The sequence below is a fragment of the Megalobrama amblycephala genome, linkage group LG7 (genome assembly GCF_018812025.1).
Source record: "Megalobrama amblycephala isolate DHTTF-2021 linkage group LG7, ASM1881202v1, whole genome shotgun sequence".
NCBI lineage: Eukaryota > Metazoa > Chordata > Actinopteri > Cypriniformes > Xenocyprididae > Megalobrama > Megalobrama amblycephala.
The window spans coordinates 2,998,395-3,013,629 of NC_063050.1; the positions used below are offsets into that span (position 1 = coordinate 2,998,395).

At 39.6% G+C, this 15,235-nt stretch overlaps 1 protein-coding gene across 1 annotated transcript in view; it reads right to left on the bottom strand.

Moving 5' to 3' along the window:
* The window catches only part of LOC125271516 (deoxynucleoside triphosphate triphosphohydrolase SAMHD1-like), a 35,105-nt gene that overhangs the window by 5,041 nt on the left and 14,829 nt on the right, over nt 1-15,235 (bottom strand). Inside the window, exons 10-13 of the mRNA XM_048195552.1 lie at nt 10,210-10,301; nt 9,985-10,070; nt 9,567-9,655; nt 4,679-4,744 (exon numbers count right to left, since the gene is read on the bottom strand). Coding sequence (XP_048051509.1) covers nt 4,679-4,744; nt 9,567-9,655; nt 9,985-10,070; nt 10,210-10,301 — 333 coding nt within the window. The remainder of the gene's footprint in view (nt 1-4,678; nt 4,745-9,566; nt 9,656-9,984; nt 10,071-10,209; nt 10,302-15,235) is intronic.

A 15,235-nucleotide genomic window follows, 5' to 3' on the forward strand; every position in this document is an offset into this window, starting at 1 on the left:
TTCTCATTTTTCTGACTTCAATATCAAATCAAAAAATGAATGAACGGAAGATACCCTGATTGTGTAACGCTTCACAATTCAATTTTCAGACCATACAATGCAAATGCAAAAATGTAAAATTGAAACCAGACGTTCATTTTTCCTGTTTTTCGGTTACATCATCAATGGATATTTGACATTTTTCCCCCCTTTTTTTCAATTTGACTAGCAAAATGATGGCTTAAGAAACAATAATTTGAATAGATGGAATCTAACCGATTTTCTATTTTTCCATGTTTTGTCTTGTAATTTGTGCCGTGGGCTGTACCATTAGCATGGGGGTGTGGCCGCGGCGCGGACTACTATCATCTCATTGATGTAACTGCTTTATTTACACTGCATGCATGTTGAGGAGTAGTTTAAAAGAATGGAGGATAACTTTTTCACCCAAAGTGCTATCATTTTTAATTATTAATATAATAACTGTGCTTAATATAGACAGTCCGGACTGGCCATCGCGAGCAGCTGGGAAAAGTAAAATCGCGGTGGCTTGGCTGATTTGGCACGTTGCCCAGCTTGTTTGTATTTACTTATTCGTTATTACTTTATTTTATGTATATACAATACCTTTGGTCAGGGGGTGCATTTTACTTGGTAGGCTACAGCCCAGCAAACAAGGGACGTCCCCCGGACGTTGTGAACGTCCGTTAAGGTCCGCGTTTGGTCCGCTTTGTAACGTTCGCTGACGGACGTTCGGAGGACGTCCGCGTTTGGTCCGCTTTGTAACGTTCGCTGACGGACGTTCGGGGGACGTCCGCGTTTGGTCCGCTTTTTAACGTCCGCTGGCGGACGTTCGGGGGACGTTCGGGGGACGTCCGCGTTTGGTCCGCTTTGTAACGTTCGCTGACGGACGTTCGGAGGACATTCAAGTCCTTGCCAGTTTGCGAAAGTCCTACTGACGTCCCTCATCTGGTATTTCCATAACAACACTTGTAAAAAAAAACAGCGTTGCCTTTTATCAACAGACCTGACACCTTGAAACTCAGACAAAGGGCAAATGAAACTAAACCTACTGGATTTGAACCATGATTGTTTTGTTGTGCAGGTTGATATTATGGTTTTACTTCAAGTAAAAATAGTAATTGAATTCGGGTCATTCTACAGAAAAGTCCACTTTTGGTATGACAAAATGTCTTAAAATGTATTTCTTTTTCTAACGTTTAAACTTAGACCACATTATTATATTACAGATTGACTTTATGAATACAAATGACAGCTTTATGATTTATTATTATTATTATTATTTTGTGCATTTAAAGACAGCATGTACCATTTTTTTGTCACTGTTACCATACTTCTCTGGCATTTTAAACATTTTTATGAAATGATATTTCTCAATTTTTTTCAGCACATGCAGTCAGAGTTACAGAAAAAAAGATAATGAAAAAAATAAGGAGATTATGTGTTTTTTTTTTCAATCAGGTTAGTTAAAAGTGATTGAATTATGCTAATTTAATTATGCATGTATTTGCTATAACAATGGAAATATTTGAAAAACAGTTATAAACAAGTAATGCAATCCTTTACATCTTAATTCTTGAGTTTAGCAGAATTCAATGAATGTAAAAGTATTATCATGTCACATATGACACATTTTATTTAATGAGAAAAACAGTAACAACAGTGACACAATGAATCACCAGTGACAGATACATACACTCTAAAAAATGCTGGGTTGTTTCAACCCAAGTTTGGGTCAAAAATGGACAAACCCAACCATTGGGTTAAATTTTTAAATGCATTTTGTAACCCAACGGTTGGGTTTGTCCATATTTGACCCAAATTTGGGTTGAAACAACCCAGCATTTTTTAGAGTGTAGGACCAAAGATAGCCTACTTATTCTTTAACTATAATCAAGGAGAGGAGACAAATTTTTTTACATTTTTTATACAATCAAAGACTTTTCATTGACACTTAGTGAAAGCAGTCAGTAAAAGATCATAAACAACATTTTAAAAATGTCTGTAAAATACGCTGTCCGTAAAGTCGCTGCTTCTCAGCTTCTCAGTTTAGCCATATCTGACCAAAGGAGGATTAACAATAGGAAAAAAAGTTAGAATCACATTATTTAGTGCTATTTTATGCAAAATAACTAAATAAATAGCTTTGAATAAAGTTTTTTTTTCTATAAACAACACCAGTGACAGTAACACCAGTGACATTTTTCATGAAAAATGCATTTTATGGCTGCTGCAAGGTGTCAACCCACATGTTGTCAATCATGGTATATTCACTAAATTAAGTAGTTTAATCCATTTGTATTCTAGTTTTTTAAAATTCCCTAATAATAAAGTAGGTCACACCAGTGACTTCAACTAAAAGCTTCATATGAAATTATGATTTTCTAATTAAAATTTCTGATAACTGAAAAGAGATAGTGGACTTTCCATGTGTCTTTCTTCATGGATCTTCAGGAAATAGGAAGAAGGTAGTCAACTGATGTCAACAGTGTGATTTTTATTTCAAAATAAGAGATTTTTGTTAAAGGTAACACCAGTGACACAACACCAGGGTTTTTTTTTTTTATATATTTTATAATATTTATTCAGCTTTTTTTTTTTTTTAATGTCATTTACATAATATATTTGACAGTTATGCATACATTATTGTATTTAAACCCTGTTTCTGAGCTCAAAATAAAGCACTTTCCCACATGACTGTGGGGACGAGCACTTCTGTGCTGTTTGGAATTTTTATAATTAAAAAACAAATACTGCCACATTGATGCGCAAGAAGGTTTAATTGTTCAAATATTGTTTCATATTAAAATATATAAAAAAAATTGTTTTCAATATAAAAAAAAGTGTAATATTTCTGTAAAGGGACAGAAAAGTTGACTTTTCTGTAGAATGACCCATTCATTGTAAAATGAAGTAAATATTAAAAATGAACAACTTTCATGTTAGCCTATGGGAAAAAATAATGGAGTAACTTCAACCTACTAACTAATTAAAGATGTCATCAGATCATGTGTGCTTTCAGCAGTTATCATTTTAAACATCAAAATCATGATGCCCCCCAATAGTAGGCTACTGAATATAAGATGTGGTATAATATAAGAATGGGACATTTTATCCAAGTCATCTCAATGGTAAAAAGTGTCACAATCACCCTGAACTGGAGCTCTAAAATAATGTTATTGACTTCAACTGATGAATGCAGCCAAAGAAAAGATGAAGAATGGAAAAGCACTTTGCTGGCAAAGAAATTGGAAAATAACACAGGTAAGACAATTCCTATACCCATAAATACCTGTCAAACATGGTTTTATTAAAGAAAAGTTATTTAAAAAAAATTACTTTAATTTTTACACATAAGAAAGGTATAGCATGTGGCAAAAAGTGTAATATAGCCACACTGTGAGATACAAGCAAGTGACGATCGAGTGACGTCATTCTTTAGGTTACGCGCATGTAGCCATGGCAACGCTCGGCTGCTTCGACAGTTAACGGTCCTGCCGGTGATTTTCTCAGATGAGGCCTTGAGTTTTCTCTTTCGTCGGTCGAAAAGGTATTTTAAATTTTAGTTTAGCAGACATTAGCTACCATAACCACTGTTTATCTTGTAAAGTTTAAATTATATGACAAGATTACATTTACAAACGTTTGCTGAAGTTGTTGTCCGTCGCGGCTGACCTTTACGGCCTATCTTCAAATGTACGCTAATCTTGGTCTCACGAATCCAAATTGTAAGTAACAAATGTTTCTTAATAGACAAACGATACCTGAAACATTATTGAATGTGTTCATTTTGTCGTTTTAGGTTAGAAGCCATCGAAAAAAACTGCCATCGGACTACCACAGCTGACAACGAGAGACGCGCGTGCACAACTGCATAACACACACACACACACACACACACGGAAAGAGCACAACAATTATGAAACTGCTCATTTATTATAAATAAATAAATGTATTTTTCTCCTTACAACGTGTTTGTGTTCTTTTGTTAACCTAGAAGTAAAATAAAAAACAATAAGAGGACTTAATCGAAAGTCCCCTAAACGTCCCGAATGGCCGCTGAACGTCCTGTGAACGTCCCCGTGAACGTCCGGAGGACGTCTTTGCGGACGTCCCCGGGACAGCTAGAGGACCCTACACATGGACGTTCGGGGGACGTTCGCAGAGGCCATTCAGGGGACGTTCTGGGGACCTTTTTTTGTTAGCTGGGAGTACGAGACTGCCTTATATTTAGAACAGTTACTATATTAATAATAAAAATGATAGAGTGAAAAGGTCATCCTCTGTGTTCAGTCTTTTAAACTACTCTTCAACATGCATGCAGTGTAAATAAAGCAGTTACATCAATGAGATGATAGTAGTCCGCGGCCACACCCCCATGCTAATGGTACAGCCCACGGCGCAAATTACAAGACAAAAAATGGAAAAATAGAAAATCGGTTAGATTTCATTTATTCAAATTATTGTTTCTTAAGCCATCATTTTGCAAAAGTCAAATTGAAAAAAATATCCATTGATGATGTAACCGAAAAACAGGAAAAATGAACGTCTGGTTTCAATTTTTCATTTTTGCATTTGCATTGTATGGTCTGAAAATTGAATTGTGAAGCGTTACACGGACCAAAGACATAAGTGTTTCTCACAAACACTTGAATTAAGTGAGATAAAGAATTATTACCTGATACTTTTTAATCTTGTCTTCATTAGTTCCAGACTGGCCCTCTGAGCTGGTCTCCGGTAATTCCTTAAGAATTTAGAAAGGAAATTCATCAGTCATTTATCCAAATACTTAACTAAATGAAATGGTACAATGAAATGGAAACAGAAAATTCTATTTAAAGGTCCCGTTTTTCGTGTTTTTTTGAAGCTTTGATTGTGTTTATAGTGTGCAATATAACATGTGTTCATGTTTCGCGTGTAAAAAAACACAGTATTTTTCACATAATTTACTTATCTGTATACCGCAGTTTCCACTGTCATAAAAACGGGCTGATGACTTCCTTGTTCTATGAAGTCCCTCCTTCAGAAATACGTAACGAGTTCTGATTGTGCCAGCGGTTCCTGTGTTGTGATTCGACAGCAGCTCTTAGCGCATCTTGCCCGGAAAAGTCACGTCTTTAATTTTACCCTATCAATTTGAGCCGGAATATCAGACCCGGTGATTGGACTGCGGGATGAAAATAACAGCGTTTCGATGACATGGCGACAAACACACTCTACAAACGCAACTCTTGTGTATTCCTGTGGGCAGAGGTTAGTCAAAAAACTGTTTTAGTGACGTCATTAAAGAAGGAAGTAGAGGGATGTAGTCCAAACTGGCCGTTCGATGTAGGCGACTTCTGTTAAATAAAATATCTCTCTTGGCACTGAACTTTGAGCTTTAAAATTTTACAGATTTTATTTATACTCTAACAACAACATTACACACTAACTAAAGTTTGAAACATGGGATCACGAAGAACGGGACCTTTAATATTTTCTGTCTTCAATAACATACAGTATCATGCAGTGGTCTCTGTCTAAAACCTGATAAAACACTGATGTGATGATGCTAAAACTGACACTACATGTGCGAACACATAAAATGACAAATAACCATATAAAACAGAAAACATCTTGATTATGAGCATAACTACATTTCTCTGAGAGGATGTAATGGGATGCTGAAGTAGAACTATATGATTTTTGTCTGGTCAAAGCCAGCTCCCCCTTGTTACTCTGACAGCCCTGAATAGAAAGGTCAGACATAAGTTATAATACTACAAACCCGATTCCAAAAAAGTTGGGACACTGTACAAATTGTGAATAAAAAAGGAATGCAATAATTTACAAATCTCATACACTTATATTTTATTCACAATAGAATATAGAAAACATATCAAATCTTGAAAGTGAGACATTTTGAAATGTCATGCCAAATATTGGCTCATTTTGGATTTCATGAGAGCTACACATTCCAAAAAAGTTGGGACAGGTAGCAATAAGAGGCCGGAAAAGTTAAATGTACATATAAGGAACAGCTGGAGGACCAATTTGCAACTTATTAGGTCAATTGACAACATGATTGGGTATAAAAAGAGCCTCTCAGAGTGGCAGTGTCTCTCAGAAGTCAAGATGGGCAGAGGATCACCAATTCCCCCAATGCTGTGGCAAAAAATAGTGGAGCAATATCAGAAAGGAGTTTCTCAGAAAAAAATTGCAAAGAGTTTGAATTTATCATCATCTACAGTGCATAATATCATCCAAAGATTCAGAGAATCTGGAATAATCTCTGTGCGTAAGGGTCAAGGCCGGAAAACCATACTGGATGCCCGTGATCTTCGGGCCCTTAGACGGCACTGCATCACATACAGGAATGCTACTGTAATGGAAATCACAACATGGGCTCAGGAATACTTCCAGAAAACATTGTCGGTGAACACAATCCACCGTGCCATTCGCCGTTGCCGGCTAAAACTCTATAGGTCAAAAAAGAAGCCATATCTAAACATGATCCAGAAGCGCAGGCGTTTTCTCTGGGCCAAGGCTCATTTAAAATGGACTGTGGCAAAGTGGGAAACTGTTCTGTGGTCAGACGAATCAAAATTTGAAGTTCTTTTTGGAAAACTGGGACACCATGTTATCTGGACTAAAGAGGACAAGGACAACTCAAGTTGTTATCAGCGCTCAGTTCAGAAGCCTGCATCTCTGATGGTATGGGGTTGCATGAGTGTGTGTGGCATGGGCAGCTTACACATCTGGAAAGGCACCATCAATGCTGAAAGGTATATCCAAGTTCTAGAACAACATATGCTCCCATCCAGACGTCGTCTCTTTCAGGGAAGACCTTGCATTTTCCAACATGACAATGCCAGACCACAAACTGCATCAATTACAACATCATGGCTGCGTAGAAGAAGGATCCGGGTACTGAAATGGCCAGCCTGCAGTCCAGATCTTTCACCCATAGAAAACATTTGGCGCATCATAAAGAGGAAGATGTGACAAAGAAGACCTAAGACAGTTGAGCAACTAGAAGCCTGTATTAGACAAGAATTGGACAACATTCCTATTCCTAAACTTGAGCAACTTGTCTCCTCAGTCCCCAGGCGTTTGCAGACTGTTATTAAAAGAAGAGGGGATGCCACACAGTGGTAAACATGGCCTTGTCCCAACTTTTTTGAGATGTGTTGATGCCATGAAATTTAAAATCAACTGATTTTTCCCTTAAAATGATACATTTTCTCAGTTTAAACATTTGATATGTCATCTATGTTGTATTCTGAATAAAATATTGGAATTTGAAACTTCCACATCATTGCATTCTGTTTTTATTCACAATTTGTACAGTGTCCCAACTTTTTTGGAATCGGGTTTGTATTAAAGGATTAGTCCACTTTTAAATAAACTTTTGCTGATAATTTACTCACCCCCATGTCATCCAAGATGTTCATGTCTTTCTTTCTTCAGTCGAAAACAAATGAAGGTTTTTGATGAAAACATTCCTGGATTTTTCTCTATATAATGGACTTCAATGGGCATCAAACGGTTCAAGGTCAAAATGACAGTTTCAGTGTAGCTTCAAAGGGCTTTAAACGATACCAGACTATCTAGCAAAACGATTGGTCATTTAAAAAAAAAAAAAAAAAGTTTAAGTTTTATAAGCATAAATGTTCGCCTTGCTCTGTTCTGCGATGCACATTTGTGACGTCAAGTAATACACAATTACGTTGAAAAGGTCACGCTTGATGTAGGCGGAAGTACTGAGTCAGTGTTTACAAGTTGAACGTGCAAATACTAAGTCAAACGTCGTTTACAAAAAAAGGTAAAACAACTAATGGTTCTTCCATCCTGTGTTGTCAGTGCCATCAGACTGTCATACCCTTCTCCATCAGAACAAAAACACATCTAAAGCATTATATATGCACAAGCTCAATTTTGACTCGACTCCTGACAGAAGAGCTGCACAATGGGAGTGTTTTACGTCAACAGGGAAACGTTACATATGCCTATGCTTTAATATTTCGCACTGAGGTTAGTGTACATGTAAAATGGCACAACAGAGCAAAATGAAATAGGCTACATTTATTATACATTTTTAGACTTTATTCAAGCTGTTAAACTAAAAATGTAAAACTAATGTATCTTGCAGCACGGGTGAAGTCAGTATGTACATTAACGACGATTTGAGAGAAATATAATATACATTTAATGTAAACAATGTACATGGCGCTCTGTGGCATGGCAGGATTTTGAACAACTTCCTGAGTCGTAGCTGGGCGCCACGGACAGGTGCCAAACATCACCACCAGTGTGTGTACACTCATAGAAAACAATGTGTTCGCATTTTAAAGACGTGGCTCGGCGCTGAGCTTTGCGTCCAGTGTGCGACCCCCTTAAAAAGCTGTTGCTCAGTAATGGTGCAAATCCATTTTGTCCGGTAATGCAGTGAGATGGAAACAGGGACTCACCGACTGATTCTAATGGCGAGATTGAAATGGTCCAGTCGTGGCAGCATTGAGATTCTTCTTCTGTTGGCAATGGTTAGCATTTGCCACATGTGCACCACCACGTCTCGTTAGATCTTTGTCTGCCCGATACTTGAGAGGTGTGTGTCGCCACAACAGTCTCTTCCATCTGCCTAATTTCTTCCTCTGTGTATTCCGGTTCAAAAAGGTAGGGCAGGGTGAAAAACTCATCTTCTCTTCAAAGTTCAAAATCGTCTGACATTGTTGTTTTACCTTTTTTAGTAAACGGTTTGACTAGGTATTTGCATGTTCAACTTGTAAACACAGACTCGGTACTTCCTACGTCAAGCGTGACCTTTTCAACGTAATTGCGTATTATATGACGTCAAGAATGCGCATCGCAGAACAGAGCAAGGCAAGCATTTGTGCTTATATAACAAACTTTTTTTATTTTTTTTAAATAACTGATCGTTTCTCTAGATAAGACTCTTATTCCTCATCTGGTATCGTTTAAAGCTCTTTGAAGCTGCACTGAAACTGTAATTTTGACCTTCAACCGTTTGGTGCCCATTGAAGTCCATTATAGGGAGAAAAATCCTGGAATGTTTTCATCAAAAACCTTAATTTCTTTTTGACTGAAAAAAGAAAGACATGAACATCTTGGATGACATGGGGGTGAGTAAATTATCAGGAAAGGTTTATTTAAAAGTGGAATAATCCTTTAAGAGCTACTTTTCCAGTTTTGTTTCCCACTCTCCCTTTGATCCCTGTCTCTCCTTCTCTGTTTTGCCAATAAAAACAGGGGAAAAAACTGTTGGGACAGGGCTTTTGAAGAATCACAATACAAACACTTTAATTCACTTTCTATTCTAATCTGCCAAATTATTGTGAGATGAATGTAAATATCATAAACCACTCCCCTTTAACCGTTAGTCTGTTATGAGCGAGAGATGGAGAGGAGGAGCTCTAAAATAAAACTCTGCCCTCTATTCAATATTCCGTTTCACTTGGAAATACGTCACAACACTGGAGAAAGTTCATTTGCAACTTCCGGTTCACACGGACTTTAACAAGAATTAAATCTGCTATATTTGACCTTTTTTACAAAAAGCAAGGTACCTCTAATTTATCTTCATTCAATCTGGCCTCTCCAACACACTTTTTCAGACGTGTGTTTGGCTTGTTCAAGATCTGATCAAAGATGTGATCTAAAAGAGAAGGGGGAAAGAAAAGGGTCAGTAGAATATTGGTAATGTATAGCATAGAATAAACATATGTGTGCCATGTGAGACAACTCAGCTGATCCATAATGCCAATCAAAATAATCCAGACTCTTATCAAAGATATTTAAATCCTCCATTCAGCTGTTTTTCTATTACATGGTTGACAACGGCTTCAGAATGATCAATTACATGTTTAACATAAGTGGTCCTAAATGACAAATAGATTAGATATTAACCAAATTTGTAGGCTTACTTTCATTGTTAATTTTAGAAAAGAAACATTCCTCTCAATTTCTATCGATGTCTTATCTGACCTGTGAGTTCTGTGTACTCCAGCATGTCATCTATGGCATCTGAGATCTTCAGTGGGCCATCAGCTAGTACAAGCGCATCCTTGATCCTAATGTACCGAAAGAAACAATCATACACCCGTGAGCAAGAGTAAAATCTGGGAAAATATAAGGAAGCAAAAAATAAAAAAATTAAATACACAAATAAATATGCATTTTTCAAAAAAAAAAAAAAAATAATAAAATTACTTGACATCGATGATGTAGCCAATCTTGTGCTGAAGGGCCTGACGATGGAGAGTATATCGAGTGTGAAACATGCCATAAACATTTTCTGCCACCTGAGATAGAAACAAAGAGTAACAGACTAGATAACAGAAACAGTGTATATTTCATAATGAAAGGTAGTAAAAATGCCTACAACAGAGCAAATTTATTTGCATTCAAGACAACATTTTTATACAATAGTTAAGGTTAATGATTGTTAATTAAAATGAGTGTTTTAAAATGCAGTACATTGTCTTCAATGGTGTATAAATAGCCCAGTCAATTTGGTTTAAAAAAAAGCATAAATAAAAATCAGGCATTCTTTACATGCATTGCCAGTTCATATTTTCAGTGTACCAAATATTGTACTGATCTGGATTGTCTATCTGAAAGGACTTTTCCCTTTCAGTCAGTCACGTTCGAAGTCACGTCATGACCGACAAATTGGGATCTCGCAAGAGATACCAATCTACTTTGAGCGTAACTAAATGAGTCAATGGACATTGGCATGCGAGATTTGCATCAGCTGCACCACCCCGCAGCACGGGTATATAATGAGCAGCATGTGCGTCGCATCTCCAGCTTTTTGGCTTCGTAGCTGAGCGGTTCATTTGTTCCTGCTGTAATCTACAAGCAAGTGTTATCTAACAGGGCCAGTTCTTTAGGGATGAAGCATTCTTTCTGTTTGGTCTTGGTGTTTTGGCACTGCAGCAGTTGTCAAGTCCTCTCGTTGATGTTTGTTTGTGCCTTCTGTGAGCGCTAAAAAAGCTGTTCTCACAGCTGATAACGGTGCGATGTTTGAGAGTGCTCACTCTGCACTCTTGCACAGTGGAGACTCAAGCACCTCAAATGAGGTGGAGTCCATTTGTCTATTCTCCGATTTAGTTTCCCTCCTGGCCACCAGGAGAGGGCTATTTCAGTGAAATAGTTTGAGTGACCTGAGGATTATGGTGAGGGCTTCCCCCTGAGGAACCAATCTCCATGGGTCCCTCCCCCTCTAGAGCATTGCAAGCTGTGCAGCTTCTGGATGGGATTGCTGGTCCTTCTCATGAGGAACCTAGCACTTCATTCGGGGCTCCAGCTGAGGATAAAATGTCAATTGCTGTATCACAGAGAGACGATGTTCACCTTGGTGGTCCATAAGCGCCCTCTGCCTTTACCTTGCAGATGTGCAAGAGGTTGTCAGCAATTCTACGCAGTCAGTAGCAGACTGAAGCAATCAAGAGCTTGCGCCAATAGAGTTCCTTGTGGGGTGCCCCTCAGTCTGCTCATTGCCAAGGGCACTGGCACCCTGTGGGAAAAAAAGAAAAAAAAAAACTGTGGCACAGCCTGCTATACCGTGTCCACCACAGGAAACATCACTCCTGAGATAGGCAACCCGGAGATGGCTGCCCTTCCCCCTGCATATCACAACCCAATATAAGGTATGTCAGTCAGGAAGCATGACCTGGTTGTTAGGTTGGTGGTGAGAAGGTTAAATCTTCCAGCCATCCTCCAGTAGAGTTGAAGATTCTTTCTCTGAAAACTGTACACCTGGTTGCCTCCATCAACAGGGTAGTGGACCAGGTGGTGAGCCTTCAAGTGCTGCCCCCAGAGGAGGCAGACCCAGCCCTAGCTTTGTCTCATCCGTGCTCTGTGACTGAACATGGACGGAACACAACTGGATGCTGGCACGAGATGCCTCGCTGACAGATATCTGATGAGCTGCGGGTCGGGCAACACCCAACACATTGGCTAGATTCTATAGCCTTCTTGTAGAGCTGGTATTCTCCTGTGTTCTCTCCTCAAATGGGTAGAAGACACAGAGGGGCCTTGGCACCAGGCCTGCATCTGTTGTATCCATGTGAAACGGTACTAGGCTGGGTGCGCATATGTAGTGAAATAGGCAAGTAGGGATCAGGAGGCTTATGCAGGGCACTGGAAGGGTGCAGCAGCTGTGGAAGTTTGCTAGGGTTCCCAATTTGTCGGTCACAACGTGACATTGAACATGACCAACTGAAAGGGAACATATTGGTTACGTATGTAACCCTCTTTCACTGAAGGAGGGAAAGGACACGTCACATCCCGTTGCCACCATTGATCTACCACCGCTGAGCGGCCAGGTCATTGGCTCGGCTCCCCAGCGAAAACCTGGAGATGCCATGCACCAGCTGCTCATTATATACCCATGCTGTGAGGCATGGCAGTAAATGCAAATCTAGCATGCCAATTTAGTTAGGATCATTTAGCTACACTCAATGTAAATTGGTCTCCATAGCAAGATCCCATTTGGCCGTCACATCGTGATGTCTCTGTTCCCTCCTACAGGGAATGAGGGTTACATACGTAACTGAGACATTTGTTTGGATTTTGGACCTTTGATTCACATTAAATTAATTTAATTTCTTGTTTCTCTTTATAGACTGATATGTTACATTAGTTCATTAGCACATATTTTACATGAGATACAGGTTTATGACAATGCAAAGAGTGGCCAGTTGTAAGTGAAAAGTTGTGAGTCACTTGGTGAAGCACCAGAACACAAAACTGTAAGACTGAAAATATCTAAAGATATTTTAAAAAGAACAAAGACATTTGCTTTACAGTTTCACCCCCCTCTCTCTTGCTACTAGGGCCATTTGGAAGGCACAAAGGTGCTTACAGTGATGAAGGCCTGTAGGCCAAGATGTGTGTACATCGGGGGTCTACCTTTAGTACAGTGGGGGAAGTTTTAATCCTCTGATTGGTCAGTTTGAATGTCTCACATTTGGGTTTCAGTCACATGGTCAAGTAGATTGTAACTATTGCTCTGTCTCTTTTTGATTATTGGCTTTTTTGGGGCGTTCTCTGGCCCTCTCCCTCTCTCTCTTTCTCTTTCTCTATCTCTCTCTATCTCTCAGGTAACTTTTTTCATACATGCTGTGTACAATTAATGGTATATGATTTTATCATCTCATACATCTATTTTGTAACTATGTTAAGTGTAACCATAATCAGATATTGTCATTAAACCCTTTCAAGTACAAATGATGTGCTTACTGGTTTTGATTTAGTATTAACATTAATGTGCTCCCTATTGCAATACAATATTGTCACACTATAGCAACGTATTTTGCTTTTATAACTGCGCTTATTTCCGTTGTTGGTATAAAGCCCTATTCGGACGGGATTAGTTTTTCATGGGGAAAAAAAATATTATCAGAAAGTAAAGTAATTATTATCAGAGCTTCTCAGTGATTTTAGTCCCGTCCGAATGTGCCATCTCAGTAATCTTTACGGACAATGTCATTAAAGATTACGACGACTTTTACCTTCTGAAAAAAGGTCCGGAAAAATGACCTCAGGTAATAATAATCCCGTTCGAATAGACCCGCTGTAAGTATGTATGGTAAAAATCCATCATTTCCTGTTTAAAAGTAGTTTTCTGCGCATTTTTCAAGCATGGAAGCACTTGAAGAAACATTCAGTTGTGTTGTAGGTGGTGGGACAAGTCTGTGACAAAACTAAGTTTTTTCCACATACCATTCAAAACAAAAAGAAGATCGAAGCAATTGTCAGAGGCACAAAACTAATTTCAGCTTTAGCTAAGTGCCTATTACTATCATAATCCAATCAGAATTTAATTAATAAATCGTTTGACCGGACCTAACTGTTATAGGGATATAGTTTATATATTTAGATTATATGTTAGATTATAGATTATATGCGCACATGGTATCAGGAAGCAACATATACCCACATGATGACAGGGAGGTGACAGCAGTGCGTAAATTGAGTTACCCCTCCCACTTCTGCTAGTTTTACTGAGATGTCTTATCCCGTGCGAATTGGCCAATTAATATTACAGACATCCTGAGGTAAAATTAGTTTAATCCACCTCCCCATGTAAAACTAATCCCGTCCGAATAGGGCTTAAGTTGCAGTGGGTGGTAATAGGCAAGAAATGTCCAGTTTTCTATTATCTTGCTGATGAATTTTCTTTAGTCGCTCGGCAACCTTACAGCCTGAACCCCTGTAGGAGGCACGTCCTGATATTGCCACCCAAGCGCCTTGCCCTGCCGGAGACACCCAAGCCATCTGCTCTGCCTGCGCCACCCAAGCGCCTTGCCCTGCCGGCGCCACCCAAGCTGTCTGCCCTGCTGGCGCCGCCCAAACTGTCTGCCCTGCCAAGCCTGCCAATCCGTCTGCCCTGCTGGCGCCGCCTATTCTTCCAGCACCACCTTGGCCCTCTGCCAGGACTCCTGTCCCGCCGGTCCCCCCCTGGTCTGTCCCGCTGGCTCCTCCCTGGTCTGTCCTGCCGGGACCCTAGACCTGCCTGAGCCTCCCTGGCTCAACCCTCCTGTCCCTCCCTGGTTTCCTTAGAGACATTCTGTTTTGTTTGTTTTGCTGACTGACTTGGCTCCCCTCCCTCCCTCCCCTCTTTGTCTTTGTGTACTGATGTTTTTGTCTTGTCATGTTGTCATGTTGGTGTGTGTCTCATGTTGTCGTGTATGTTGGTCTTGCGTTGTCATGTTTGTCTTGTGTCCCTCGCCTGGTGGCGTCCCTTTAGAGGGGGGGGGGGGGGGGGTAGTGTCAGGGTTCTGTCACTTCTGTCTAGTTTATTTCTTAGTTTCGTGACAGATCTCTGACACTCCCGTTCTTGTCCTGTTTTTGTGTGAGCGTACGGTCTCGAGTGCGCTCTCTTGTCTGCGTGCCTTGTTTCATGTTCGGAGCGTGGCGTTCGGATCCCGGCACTCGTGTCTAATTTGGTTTCGGTCGAGTGTTCTTTCACTTGCCGTGCGTTTTTGTTTTGTTTGGTGTGAGCACATGGCTTGTCATGTTTCTTTGTGCCATGTGCTCTCATGTCTATTGTCTTGACCCCGCCCATCTTGTTACCTGATTATTGGTTAATTTGCTCCACCTGTCTTCCCTCTTTACCTGCCTTGTTTGCTCTCCTATTTATTCTCCTTGTGATTGCAGTCCTGTGCTGGTTTGTTGTTGTATATTCCCTCATGTTTTGTCAAGTCAAGTTGAGTCAAGCCAAGTCTAG